The 14,250-nt window shown below is 50.2% G+C and overlaps 1 protein-coding gene and 1 long non-coding RNA gene across 2 annotated transcripts in view; one reads left to right on the top strand and one right to left on the bottom strand.

The window, feature by feature from the left end:
- Positions 1-1,429: 1,429 nt before the first annotated feature.
- Positions 1,430-13,251, bottom strand: gnb3a (guanine nucleotide binding protein (G protein), beta polypeptide 3a). The gene is made up of 9 exons (XM_056285766.1): positions 13,033-13,251; positions 9,647-9,758; positions 9,276-9,421; positions 8,370-8,433; positions 6,856-7,018; positions 5,621-5,687; positions 3,653-3,854; positions 3,263-3,479; positions 1,430-1,536 (listed from the first exon to the last, which is right to left on the bottom strand). The coding sequence occupies exons 2-9, from the start codon at positions 9,701-9,703 to the stop codon at positions 1,430-1,432; spliced, it is 1,023 nt and encodes a 340-aa protein (XP_056141741.1). The 5' UTR covers positions 9,704-9,758; positions 13,033-13,251.
- LOC130117636 (uncharacterized) overlaps positions 3,494-14,250 on the top strand; it is a 22,591-nt gene continuing 11,834 nt past the window's right edge. The window contains exons 1-2 of the long non-coding RNA XR_008810702.1: positions 3,494-3,549; positions 4,876-5,006. This is a non-coding gene — a long non-coding RNA (uncharacterized LOC130117636). The remainder of the gene's footprint in view (positions 3,550-4,875; positions 5,007-14,250) is intronic.

Below are 14,250 nucleotides of genomic sequence, written 5' to 3'. Positions count from 1 at the left end.
AAATGCTTAAATCCACTGTCCGCTGGTGGCAGGAGGGGTTGACGTGCTAAGGGAGAACAGAAGAGTCTTCTCCTCAGCAGCAGCCCATCTGCTGATCTACACCCCATTATTGGGCAACCGTATCGGAATTAAATCCTTGCGTCGGGTCCATCTCGATCTGCCGCGAGCGAAAGAGCCGATTTAAGGCAAAAGACGAGTCTCATGCATAATTCCACATTTATTAGAAAGTTAAGAAAGACACCGGCGCTTTACTGTGCACAGCGTATGTATGTTCAGTGTTGGAGAGAAAGGCAGCCCAAATTCTAGTCAGCGGCGCCGGCGGTGCAACCCATGCAAGTAGCTGTAGTTCTATGCCAATTATTTCTTGCATGGTACAGAAGCCATCACCTGAGCGCTACCACGCATAGAGGGAAGATAAGCTGGTATACACATGGCTTGTATGTGTTGCTCAATTGCATACGGTAGCTGTTCTCATCCGAGTACACACCAAGCACCCCCATTACCTTGCGTCCTCCCATGGGTCTGGAAAGACGGGTCATCTTTTTTTCGGTGAGCGCTCAGTGAACCGCGAGCCCCATTTGAGGAGCCCATCTGTCAATCCGACGGTTTACCCCCCCCCCCCCCAAGCACTTATCGCGACTAGCCAGCGGCGAGCCGCTGATTAGACCCCGCCCCCATGCCACGCCCCCCCCAAAAACCATGGTAAACGTTGTCTATCAAACACACACAAAAACAACTCTGGAACACACTAACGGAGACACCCGCAACCTAAGCCCTTTCTAAAGGCGGGGAAGAAGAGGACGTAAGACAACAGGACGACGGCATCAAGAGAAATCTACTGAAGCTAAAAAGTAAAACAAAACAAAGGGCTGTCTGAAAGCTAAACGCAAAACGTTCAAGCAACTCGATCGACGTCGTCGCCCTTTCGACGTCATAGAAATGCGACCCTAGCCGGGGCGACTCTACACACGCTGCGAACCGGACAGGTGTTGCGCTCATCCTCGGTCGTCCTCCGCCGGTTCCGTTTGGCAACTCTCCCCGGTCGGCGAGCCGTTTGATTGCTGCTAGAAGTGTGCTTGAGTTTTTTTAATCGACTGGGTTCGATTTGAGCCAGAACAAAAAAATTCGCCACGACGATCGTCTTTCCTCCGAGCCCCCAAAACCCCCACGTTCCCCCAGCAACTCGAGAGGGGAGGGGAGAGAGAGAGAAAGAAGTGGGAGAGAGAGTGGACATCCTCATACTACAAACCCCTCCTCACACATCAGATAGGACTTGGCACAGTGTAAATACTCTCTTTTCTACCCCCGTGTTTCCTCCTCCCTCATCACCCCCCCCCAAAAAACCCCTCTAATTCTCCCCTTTCTTGCAATCATCCCCCCCCCCCCAAAGCTGCCCCGCTCTCTTTCCGCCTATTGATGAGGAGTAGCATCAATTCCATATCTTCAGGAAGCTGTCCCAAGACCCCGTGCAGCACGCCATCCCGTCGGTAGACACGCCGATGCAGCTCACCCTGTTGTCGTGACCGGCCAAAACTCCTGGATAATCAAATAGAACATCAGATTATATAATGTTAGCGGGGTAGACTGCTGTTTCCCAACCCAGTCCTTATCTAGCTAGCTAGTGTAAACTACTAATAAGACACGTTAGCCCCTAGCTAACGGGTCTGACCCTTTAGCCGAGCGGTTAGTGATGTCGCCTTGTGGTGCAGTACACTACGTATCGAATCCCGCACCGGGCAAGAAAATAACCGGTTACATTGGTGGCAGCGGTGGGATCCGGAAGTGTGCAGATCCTCGGAAGTCTCTTCGGAGCGCGGGAAGAACAAGCGCGAGGGCGCGCTTCCGGGTAGGGTGACGACTGTAAACTAGTAATAACACACGTTAGCCCCTAGCTAACGGGTCTGACCCTTTAGCCGAGCGGTTAGTGACGTCGCCTTGTGGTGCAGTACACCGTGTATCGAATCCCGCACCGGGCAAGAAAATAACCGGTTACATAGCTATCTGTTTATTTATTTATTTTTGGGATATCTTTCTCCCCAATTGTATCTGCCCAATTACCCCACTCTCCCGAGCCGTGCCGGAACACCTCCTCTGCCGAGCCGGGGAGGGCTGCAGCCGGGGAGGGCCACATGCCTCCTCCGATACATGTGGAGTCGCCAGCCGCTTCTTTTCACCTGACAGTAAGGGGTTTCGCCAGGGGAACGTAGCGCGTGGGAGGATCACGCTACCCCCCCCCCAGTTCCCCTTCCCCCCTGAACAGGCGCCCCGACCAGACCGACCAGAGGAGGCGCTAGTGCAGCGACCAGGACATATACCCACATCCGGCTACAGGCACCAATTGCGGCTGTAGGGACGCCGGACCAAGCCGGAGGTGATTCCCGTGTTGGTAAGCAACGGAATAATCCGCTACGCTACCCGGATGCCTAACCCAGTCCTTAATTAAGTATTCCAATATCCTGCAAGATCTTCATGGTATCGTCACCCTGCACTGGAAGGCCTGCTTATACCGACTCAACCAATCATATTGCAGCACTTGATTATGTCAGGTGTGCCAAACCTACTGTGGGAGAGGAGTGGGCTGATCCTGGGCCTAGAAAAAAGCTTCTCTGCATGCGTTGGGTCAGGAAACACTATCAACTGGGTATGAAAGGGGAAACCTGCACTCCTCAGGTGAAAGAAAAAAGGTTACAGAAGAGGCTTTAAGGAAAGATAAGGCCAGGCTGTTTCAAGGGTCATTATCCCCCGTTTCTTTTACATAACACTTTTTAGCACAGAGCAAAAACCCAAAGTTGCTCGTAGTTTGAAAAAAAGAAGAGTGGACAGAAAATAGATGCAAACATTTCACTTTGAAATGTTTGCTGGTATCGTTGAGGGGTTAAATAAGTACAAGCAGGCCGACCAATGCAGGGTTCTGAGGGAAATCTGCAGGACGTGGGCGGTTCTTGAGGACTGGGTTGGGAAACGCTGGGCTAAAGCATCACTGGAAACATTTTGCAAACGGCCATTTTCAGAGAATTTGGGTCAGAGCACATTTAATGACACAGTAGGGGGAAAAAACTATTCTATTTGTGAATTAATGTTATAAACAGAATCAGTACCTGATCATGTGAGTCCCTCTATGAAATTGTTTCTTTATTTTTCCAATATTTCATTTTATTTTGGTGTATTAAATTCAATATTTATACCGAATATCCGTCAGCAATAACTTTGCACTTGTGACCCAGTGGAATTATCTCTCTCTCTCTCTCCTCTCTTTACTCACCCACTCTCTCAGACTTCAGCGTGTCCCAGATGTTGACGCTGAAATCGTCATAGCCGGCCATTATCAGGCGTCCAGACAAGGAGGGGGCCAGCGAGGTCACCCCACACATGATGCTGGAGTCCTGGTAGGTGATGAGCTCCTGGTCAGCCCGCAGGTCGTACAGCTTACAGGTGGCATCATCAGATCCCGTTATCACCGCATTACCATTGGGGAAGAACTGGAGGGATGGAGGGAGAGAGGAGAGGAGAGGAGATGATCAGCCTCTACTGGTATGTTTTCTCTGACAGGTATGGACACCGTTAACCTACGATGTGACACCTTGTACAAGTTTGACATCTGCATGTATTGGATTTCGTTATTTGAAAGGGAAAGATTGCTGTTCTTCCTCACCCCAATCGCGTTGATGTCACTCTCGTGGCCTCCGAAAGTCTGTCTGCATGTGGCCTCCCGAATGTCCCACAGTTTGGCCGTGAAATCACAGGCCCCCGAGATGAACATCTTGAAGTCTGGAGACACAGCCAGGGACATACAGTCTCCCAGGTGGCCTGCGAAGACGGTCTTTTGTGTCCCTGTCTCGATGTCCCACAGCACACTAGAAGGAGTAGGGACAATGAGCGGTTGCATCTTAAACAGACCGGAGACGAGAATCTCCATGGTTCTGTACAAGCCCTGGTTCTCAACCTGGGGGTCGGGACCCCCAAGGGGGTCGCGAGATAATTTCAGGGGGTCGCCAGATGTTTGTACTGAAAAAAATAAAATAAAATTTTAAAGTGGGCATTACATCCCCTGTACCAGTGATGTAATTGCCTTGGAATAGATTTTATTGAGTGTGTGTGTGTGTGTGTGTGTGTGTGTGTGTGTGTGTGTGTGTGTGTGTGTGTGTGTGTGTGTGTGCACACATGAGGTGCTGTTATTTCAATAAATCTAAAAACACCAATTAAAGCCAAAATCGAATTAGTTGTTCTTTCTGTGGGCAAAGCGACGGTCTTCCTGCGTGAGTCTGGTAGCGTTCATGTGCTCCATTACAGTCATTCCTGAACAGGCCCGGGCAGACAGTTTACGAGCGATTGGGGTGTTTGTTGTGAGTTAAATGTCCCAGTGGTAGTCGGGGGGGGGGGGTCGCAAGAATCAACCTGATTATTCTGGGGGGGGTCACTGTAAATAACCTTTAAGTGAGTATATTAATATTTTTGATAAGTGCCCCCTTTTTTGTGTTTATGATAGCGTCTTATTTCGTAAAACGTGCTTTTATTTTGAAGTGCGATTATTCTGACGCGCATGCGCATTTGTTGTGTGAAGCCGGAACGAGAATCGAAGCAAACAGGAAGCGGATAAACGCGGCACAGGTTTGCAAATGCCGGCGGACGAAAATCCTCGCCGTCGACGTGTTGGAGGTGTCGCGAAAGAGCGTGTTTAGTGTTGTGTAGCAGCTGGCCGATAGGGGCGCAAGGTTCGTGGATTTGTGTTTGATTTGGGCTGTTCTGAGCGGAGGGTATGTTTCGTATTTGGAACTACGATACCGATACATTGTTTTGTGTGTTCAGCTTTTCTGCTATATTTTCTTGTTGTGTTCTTGTGAATGTTAAAACGTATTTTCTGTTTTCTTCCTTTAGCTCTTACGGTGTGTTTGTGAAGACTATATATCAATAAAGCGGATCTTTATAAACCAGCAGTTTAAGACTACGACCATCAATCCGCTGGGGATGCTCCAGTCACGACTCGGAAAGGGTCGAGAACCACTGCGGTACAGTATGCTTTTCTTTACGGTGGCGGTTTTCAAAGTGTGAGGCCTTCCTCCGCTGGGGGGCGCCAAAGAGTTTCAGGGGAGGAGCGGGGGGGGGAGGGGGAAGCAGGCAAATACAGGAAAATGTCTGAATCCGGCAGAAACAGCAGAAGGTATGACGATCGAGTATTTAAAGTTGGGATTTATTTGGACTGGGCCCGCTGATGCTCCAAGGCCTCGATGCGTGGCTTGTAAAGCGTGAACAGCGTGTATTTTCCCCCCAGAGCGCATTTTAAACTTTACTCAACTTTACTCAGGTTAGGGCCTCACGCATGGTGTCCGGAAGCGGCATTGTGCACCAATGGGTTGTGTACATTTTCATGTTCTCCGTTCAGTGACGGATATGCGTTCAGTTTTTGTTTTTTTACTTCAGAAACATGCACAGGTAGGCGTTGACCTTCTTGACCACTTTTACTGAGTGAACATTTTCAACCCCTTTATGGTTGCTGCCCTTTATATTAAAACAGAGTGGATTATTATTATTATTATCATTATTATGCCTTTTGTTAAAATGAGGGAAGCCCCGGTGTCTTAATGGCTTTATGGCATGCGCTGTCAGCCGTCTTTGTCCTTACCAAGTGCAGTCACCTGAGCTGGTGATGATCTCACTGTCACTAAGGAAACGACAGCAGGACAGGTAACCTAAGCAACCACAGAAACAAATGCAAATTGTGAGTAAATCATGTGAGTGACGAGGACCCATCCCATCATAGACTTGTTGTAATAGTTCAGAGCTGCGGGGGCGCAGTTGGGCAAGTCCATCGCGCAAGCTCTGCTTACTTAAACACACTTGATTGACGTCAACAACAATCTGCAAGCTATGCATATGTAACAGCGTAACGACCACGGATGTGTAGACTCGCTAGCCCTTGGCTAACGGATCGGGCCCTTTAGTTGACTGGTTAGCGCAGTCGCCCGTGGTCCGGGATATGTGGGTTCGATTCCCAGCTGCAGCGGATTCCCAGAGGCATGAGGGAGCTGATATGCTGAAGCGCAGGGACGTGCTTCCCGAAGGAGGGGGGTAGTGTAATGACCACGGACGACTAGACTTGCTAGCCCTTGGCTAATGGCTCGGACCCTTTAGTTGACTGGTTAGTGCAGTCACCCGTGGTCCGGGCTATCCGGGTTCGATTCCCGGCTGCCTCCTGAATTTGTTACATTGGTGTAAGAAGTGGTATGGTGAGACTGTGAGGCCAGAAGTGTAACGACCACAGATGACTAGAGTCTCTAGCCCTTGGCTAACGGGTCGGACCCTTTAGTTGACTGGTTAGTGCAGTCACCCGTGGTCCGGGCTATCCAGGTTCGGTTCCCGGCTGCCCCCTGAATTTGCTACATTGGTATCAGAAGTGGGATGGTGAGACCGTGAGGCCATTGGAAGCACGTGCGCCCAGAGGCGTGAGGGAGCTGATATGCTGAAGTGTGGGGACATGCTTCCCGAAGGAGGCGGGTAGTGTAATGACCATGGATGACTAGAGTCGCTAGCTAACAGGTCAGACCCTTTAGTTGACTGGTTAAGCGCAGTTGCCCGTAGTCTGGGCTCTCCGGGTTCGATTCCCGGCTGCCCCTTGAATTCGCTACACATAGATAGATAGATCGATACTTCATTGTCCTACAAGAGGAGATTTGTTTTCACCTTTTGTACAGAGCCTCACATACAATAAATGCATGTACACATACTATATGTACCACACAACATACATAGAGAACAGAGACAACAATACATTAACACAAGAGTTTCGAGGTTCAGTGAGGAACTTCAGTAAGTTGTATGTAAGAAAGGCGGTCATGGCTTTGCAAACGGGCGCTGTACCTGTGTGTGCGGCTAGCTCACGCATGACCTTGACGTTGCCATCTTTGCCCTTGAGATTGTAGATGGAGCACATGTTGTCCAGGCCCCCGCAAGCCACCATGTTCCCCGAGGGTGCGTAGGCGCAAGTCATCACCCACGACGACTTCAGAGGGATGGCGTTCACCTGGGGACACGCAGAGCCACTTGATCTTCCCGGCTTCAATCACAAATCGCTGAACCAAAACACGAGACCGCAAACCCTTGCGAGGCATACCTGTGGTGTCTGCTCATGTGTGTTGTCATGTTAAGTTTGTCTAAGGGTTGAGACGCGACACAGTGTTGACCTGATATAGCCCCATGTGGACTGTGGCCATCCAAGGCAAAGACTGAGGTGAGAAGTTGATGCTAGTTTTTCCCAGTGGCTTATTCAAAATACCCACGTTTCAACAAATGTCACTAGTACAACAACAAATTCATACATTCAATCGATCATTTTTTATGAAGTCACAAGAAATAGGTCTAAGGGTCCATCCCAGCATACTCCCCTCCCCCTTTTGTTTGGGAAGGGGGGACTTTTTTTCCTCCCTTTTTCTCCCCAATTGTATCTGGTCAATTACCCCACTCTTCCGAGGCGTCGCGGTCGCTGCTCCACCCCCTCTGCCGATCCGGGGAGGGCTGCAGACTACTACATGCCTCCTCCGATACATGTGGAGTCGCCAGCCGCTTCTTTTCACCTGACAGTGAGGAGTTTCGCTGGGGGGCTGTAGCATGTGGGAGGGTTATGCCATACCCCCCAGTTTCCCCCTCCTCCCTGAACTGGCTCCCTGACTGACCAGAGGAGGCGTTACTGCAGCGACCAGGACACATACCCAGATCCAGCTTCCCACTCGCAAACATGGCCAATTGTGTTTGTAGGGACGCCCGACCAAGCTGGAGATAACACGGGGATGCGATCCAGCAATCCCCGTGTTGGTAGGCAATGAAATAGACCGCTATACTACCCAGATGCCCCATACTTTCCCGTTTTGATGGGTCTTTATCCCACTGGCCTCTTTATGCTCCGACAGTACCGAATCATGTGTCATGGAGGGCCATGTATATGCAGTTTTCTTTCCAACCCACCACTGCACCAGCTGATTTCACAAACCAGCATACCTTCAACTGCCCAGAGGAGGACAAATCGGTGTAATCGGTTGGTGCAATGTTGGGTCAGGATGAAAACCTTGCAGTGCACACGGCCCTCCATGACAGATGATCTGTTAAAGACCGTCTTTTATTCCCATCAGCAATTTAGAGTCCAGTTCACCTGACGTGCATGCTTCTGCTTAGACCGTGGAAGGAAATTCAAACACCCAGAGAAAACCCACACGAGGGAGAAGATGCAAATTCCACACAGACGGACCACATTCGAACCCAGGACAGCAAGTTCATAACCCGAGTATTTCGTGACGCAGTGTAGTGTACGTTTAACCTTACCATTAACTCACATCTGCCCCCAACCGCACTCATGACTTCGCTTCTCAAAGTTATCCTACCTTATTGGTTGTGAGGCTGTCCCAGACTATAAGTTTGCCATCCTGCGAAGCACTGACGCACAACCTGGAGCGTGCATGGCATGGGTTGACAGCAGGGGGCGATGGAGAAAGAAGAGAGAGAATATGAAAGACCTCGGTAAGTGATGAAGCCCATTAAAAAGACGGGCCAAACAATGCACGTGTACAAAGGAATCTGACTTACGTACATATCATTTCAATTCATCCATTTAAACACAGTGTGGTTTGGGGCGGTCTGGACTAAGTTGTGCTGTCTGCAAAAATCTGATTTACCAATCGAGTCTACTTTCTGGACCTACTGCCAGGGTTCACACTGAAGTTAAAACATGTCGAATCTGGGGGTGAAATCAGGGGGAAACCATCTTTTTTGGGGGGGGGGATTTTTCCCCTTTTCTCCCCAGTTGTACTTGGTCTATTACCCCACTCTTCCGAGCCGTCCCGGTTGCTGCTCCACCCCCCTCTGCCGAGCCGGGGAGGGCTGCAGACTACCACATGCCTCCTCCGATACATGTGGAGTCGCCAGCCGCTTCTTTTCACCTGACAGTGAGGAGTTTCACCAGGGGGACGTAGCGCGTGGGAGGATCACGCTATTCCCCCCAGTTCCCCCTACCCCCTGAATAGGCACCCCCGACCGACCAGAGGAGGCGCTAGTGCAGCGACCAGGACACATCCCTACAGGCCAATTGTGCCTGTAGGGAGGCCCGACCAAGCCGAAGGTGACACGGGGGATTCAAACCGGCGATCCCTGTGTTGGTAGGCAGCGGAATAGACCGCCGCGCCACCCGGACGCCCGGGGGGGAAACCATCTGATGTCGGCCATTACTTTACAGCGCAGGTTGTGGGGTTCTCCTTTTTTTTTGTTCTTTGTGGAATATTCTTTGTGTTTACTTGGAGTCGGTGGACCAGTGCATGGCATAGATCTTGGCGAGGTGGCCCCTCAGTGTCTTCCTGGTCTTCAGCTGGACTCGCCCGACCACTGCTATCCCAACCGCTGCCTCCTGCAGCGTGGTGTCATTCACGGCCTTACGGGCTGCCTAGGACGCACACACACAGACACACACACACAGACACACACACACACAGGTTGCTGCCACCATTGATCTCCCTTTTCGTCACGAATAACGTCTTTGCAAGGAGGAGTAGGAGAAAGCGATGCCAGGGGAAGGAGGAGCGGGCACTAGATGTCCAGATCACGCTGAGGTGGTTAAGAGGTATAATCTCATGAAGGAACACAGTGAAAACGGATGGGGCCTACTGACAGTGATTTGATCTTTCAGACTGTCCGCCTCCTTTCGCAATTGCTCCATTTCACCCATGGCCGTGGTCGCTAGGCGCCGTCACCGGATGCAGACAGGTAGAGACGATGGAGTCCTGACACAAGGAAAGGGAGGAGAGAAGAGAAGGGTGGGGGGGGGGCACAAGAGTTGAGTCTAAACGGTTGCGTTACGAACTTTTTCCAGGTTTCTTATCTTCGTCAACTTGTCAAAGAATAACGTTGCCTTTGTTGCAAGAATTTCTTTTCCTTTTACCTGCATATTTTACCTGCATACGTTACCTGCATATTTTACCTGCATATTTTACCTGCATACTTTACCTGCATATTTTACCTGCATACTTTACCTGCATACTTTACCTGCATATTTTACCTGCATATTTTACCTGCATATTTTACCTGCATATTTTACCTGCATATTTTACCTGCATACTTTACCTGCATACTTTACCTGCATACTTTACCGGCATATTTTACCTGCATATTTTACCTGCATACTTTACCGGCATACTTTACCGGCATATTTTACCGGCATATTCCTGAAAGAGTTTTGCTCTCTTCAGCTACGCTGTCTGTTTCTCTGAGCGAGTCTCATTTGCAATTCAAACTGGCCCTCGACTACTTTGCAAACTACTCGTGGTGCACGTATTATGTACACCCTCATGACGACTACAGGTGTGTTGCGTGACCGGCAGTACGCGATGGCAGTTTGTGTATGTACTGTGTGTGTGTGTACTGTAGGTATTGTGTGTGTGTGTGTGTGGGTGGGTGACAGTCTGTATGTACCGTATGTATATGCACTATGTTGTATTTTTTAGCAGCAGATACTGCATGTGGCCAAGACAGATTTCCTGCAGGACAATAAAGTCTATCTTATCTTATCTTATGCACAGTGCACACACATAGACACCCACTGACCAACAACCACACACATGCATGTACGTATACACAAAACACACACACACACACACACACACATCAGATGGCATTGGATACACAGGCGCAACTTGAGCTCGTGCAAATCAACCCGCTTGAGACGTTGCTCTTCGGATGAGGGGACACTTCAGAACACAAAGCCGCACCCCGACTGTAAACACAAACCCGTAGGTCCTGTAACAGCGTCGTCGCCGTATTTATACTATTTATTTACTGTCCGTTCCTCGACACACTCACCTGTTGGCGCTCGGCAAACTCAACGGCACGGGCGACAACACTTTTCTTCGCTGTCAGGCGAGTCCGCACCTTCCCCGCCGAGCTTTCGCCGCCGATGGCTATTGGATTTGTCAATGCCATGATTAAAATGAACGGCGTTTAGCGGCGAACCAATCACCTAATGGGGGCAAACTAAATACGGTGTGACAAATGCAATCAGGGCAGAATATGAGCGAAGGGAAGAGCGACTCACCTCTGGACGTAAGACCCAGAAACAATCACGGCAAGCCGACCTTAATGAGGCAGAACAGAGCTGTGTGTGTCTGTGTGTGTGTGTGTGTGTCTGTGTGTGTGTAACAACACTCCAAAAATCAGCATCAGAAAGAGATTACATCACTGACAGCGGCGTAGTGAAGCGGCACAACACGAATCCCCCCGGCCACCACACCTGCCTACATAACGTCCCCATTACTCCGCTCATTTGTCTTTATCTGTGACAGTTCCGGTGGTCCCGGTGCCGCCGGACCCCCCACCCGTCTTACCTACCTTGACCACTGACGGGAGAGAATGGGGTCCTTGCTTTTATTGAATGTGTCCCAGCAGCAATCTCTTTCTCTCTGTCCCTGTATTTGAATGAGCTGTCCCTGTCAAAACTCACGACAGAGTGTATTTGCTTCTAATTTGTTTGGGAGAGGAGGGGAGAGGAGGGGGGCGAAGGAGGGAGATTTGATTTGAATTGTTTGTCAGTGGATTCTAGCTCCTCGTCAACGTGTGTGTGTGTGTGTGGGGTCTTCAAGTGGACACGTCATCTGCTTTCGACTCGTTTTCCAATCGGAGGGGCGTCTACGGCCCGTGCCCGAGAGGCCTCGGCCGCCGTGTGTCCCGGTCTACAGCTACTGACCGCGGTGTCCCTGAAATTGAAATCAGGGCGTGAGTCTTGGCCTTTATTCCAGATGGGAATTTGCCACGATAATGAGGGCTGTTCTAGCTGTGCTGTTGCCCTCTTGCCATTCTGTCCCTGGGACCCTTCCATTGTCCCATGTGATTAAATGACTGTGAGGGGTTGCGGGATAGTGAAGTGCATTAACACAGCCGGGGAGAGGGAGAGGGGAGGGGGGGGTATGGCGAGGTAAGAGGCGAGGCAGGAGAGTGAGTTTTAAATCCTAGTGGTTGAGATTTTAAGGGAAGCCTTTTGAATCAAATCTGCTCTCATCCGATTACTGACTGCTCTTTGCATCTGGATAAGAGATGGGCGGCGGGAGGGGGGGGGGAGGTAGTGGGATGAGAATGAGGGAGGGGGCATATGGAAGAGGGATGGCAGAGAGAGAGAGTCGTAGAATGGTGGCCCAAGAGCCCGGGGTGTTTTCTGCCGTTCGAACCCGAGTCTGACCGTCGATTGTAGGAATGTGTGCCACAGCGTTCGCTCGGGCTGCAACCGAGGGCCCACGGACGTCCGCTCATCTCTGAACGCCCTGCGTCGTCGGCCCACCTTGCAGACAGGTCGCCGAACGCGAACTCTCTAACTGAATATTTTTGAGGACAAGGCTATCGCTTGGTTGCCCTCGGTTGTTGCTCTTGCACCCATTTGCAAGGTGCCATTAACAAACACAACAGAGCTTCTAGTTCTAACTGAATGTCACTGCTAAACTGCAGGACACTTGTATGAAGACCACTAGATCAATGGTTTCACCATGCAGAGGGTGTCTGACAGGCTCAAATATCAAGAAAACAACCATTTTTGTTTGTTTTTGTTTGTTTGTAGATTACCTGTGAGCATGATAAAGCCAGCGTCACTCGCCGATCGATCCCAGGCAAACCCGTCTTGTGTCGTGTGTCATACACCGTAAAGCACAAGTAAACCGCATAAATCGACGCAAACGCCGGTTCTGCGCGGTGGCACCAGAGCTCTTTCACAAGTTGTGTCAAACTACTTCCTGTGGTGCAGATCTGAGCCAGCTAAAACGAGCGAAGGGGAAAAGAAGCTACGCCATAGCACCAGTAAGTAGTAAACCTCGTGAATCTGCCTGCTTTGCAGTTGAGCTTCACAACGGTCCCGCTACCGGTTGTTCCCTCCCGGGGTCGCTCAATGACATTTGAAAGATTTAAGGATCCGTATGAGTTCCCACCGTCAGTCGAGCGGCGTGACACGGCCGCGCAGACGGCCGGCCGAGCGGCACCAGCAAAAACATGTAAACAACAACATATGAGCCGTCCACTCACCAATGCTGGGGGATCCTATGAGGGTTTTCTGCTAGACGGCTTTCGCACTTCCTCCAGTGGTCCCTTTTTTATGGTTGTCATATGTTTATATCTTCAGTTTACCACCCTCTCTCTCTCTCTCTCCCTCCCTCTCTCTCTCTCTCTCTCTCTCTCTCTCTCTGTCTGTCTGCCCTGTTCATTCACTTTTTGTATTATACACAGTTCCTCCGCCGCTCACTCTCTCCGCTGCTCCTGTGAGGAACAGATGAGGATTGGAGGGATGAAGGGAGATCAGCGATGAGGGGGATAAACCCTGGGATGGACAGAGGCGAGGGATGGGAGGGCAGAAGAGAGAGAGAGAGAGAGAGAGGCTGAGAGGATGGGAGTGCACCAAACAAGGTGCGGAAGGGTGGTCATCGGGGCTAAAAGACGTGAGCTGGCGTGAATCAGAGAAACAAAAACGGAGAGATGGAAATCGTGGAGGGGAGGGATTGTCTCTTCACGGGGGGGGGGGGTAAATAGAGGGCTTGGGGACATGGCTTTTTATGGTGCTGTGACAGTCGGTAGCCGGTCTATGACTGGCAGGAGGGTTGCTGTTTTGTAAACCTGAGGAGAAGCTAATATTAGAGTCTTTAAGGGCAGATTAGCGGGTCCGCCAGATAGGGGGACACAGCGGTGATGCCAGTAATGGAGACCCGGGGAAAAGGTTCCCGTGGTCAGCTCCCGCTTCACTCGTCTGCTAAAACGGTGCAGGATTCATAAAAAAAAAGAGAAAAAAAAGCTTATCCCTCCTCCCTCTCAGTCCTCCTGTCTGTCACCCTCTGGTGCATACTGTCTTATAATCCCTGTCGGAGGGGGGCAGGTTGAAAAGAAGAAGGCTCCGAGGGGCATTGGCTAAGAATCACATTTTTATTATCATTTTTTTGTTTTCTTTGCAAACTTTCGAGTCCCATCAGTCGAACCGGTCATTCTAATGCATGGCGGCTTTCCTGCAGCGAGGACCCTCCAGTTTATGGCAAAATTTCAGTTGTTTATGTGCACGTCAATCGATTGATTAATCAAGTTGCATCTACGTATCTGTTTGAATGGATGAGGTCAGGCTTTGTGGATGTGTACGTATGAGGGGCCACGAGGGCCATTGTTCAGAATTAACTCGTCGTGTGCATGTGTGCGTGTGAGTGTAACAAGAATTAGCGTTGGGTTTCGGTTATAATAGATACATTTAGCACTTTAAGATTG

Source organism: Lampris incognitus, chromosome 9, assembly GCF_029633865.1.
Source record: "Lampris incognitus isolate fLamInc1 chromosome 9, fLamInc1.hap2, whole genome shotgun sequence".
NCBI classification, from domain to species: domain Eukaryota; kingdom Metazoa; phylum Chordata; class Actinopteri; order Lampriformes; family Lampridae; genus Lampris; species Lampris incognitus.
Note: the sequence above shows the minus strand (reverse complement) of the source record. Positions and strands in the feature narration are given on the sequence as shown.

Coding starts and splice junctions, on each gene's coding strand:
- gnb3a (XM_056285766.1), bottom strand. CDS start 9,703: ATGGGTGAAATGGAGCAATTGCGAAAGGAGGCGGACAGTCTGAAAGAT. Junction 8,434..9,275: donor CACTGGTCCACCGACTCCAA/GTAAACACAAAG, acceptor TGCACGCTCCAG/GTTGTGCGTCAGTGCTTCGC. Junction 5,688..6,855: donor TGAGCTAGCCGCACACACAG/GTACAGCGCCCG, acceptor GTGGTTGCTTAG/GTTACCTGTCCTGCTGTCGT.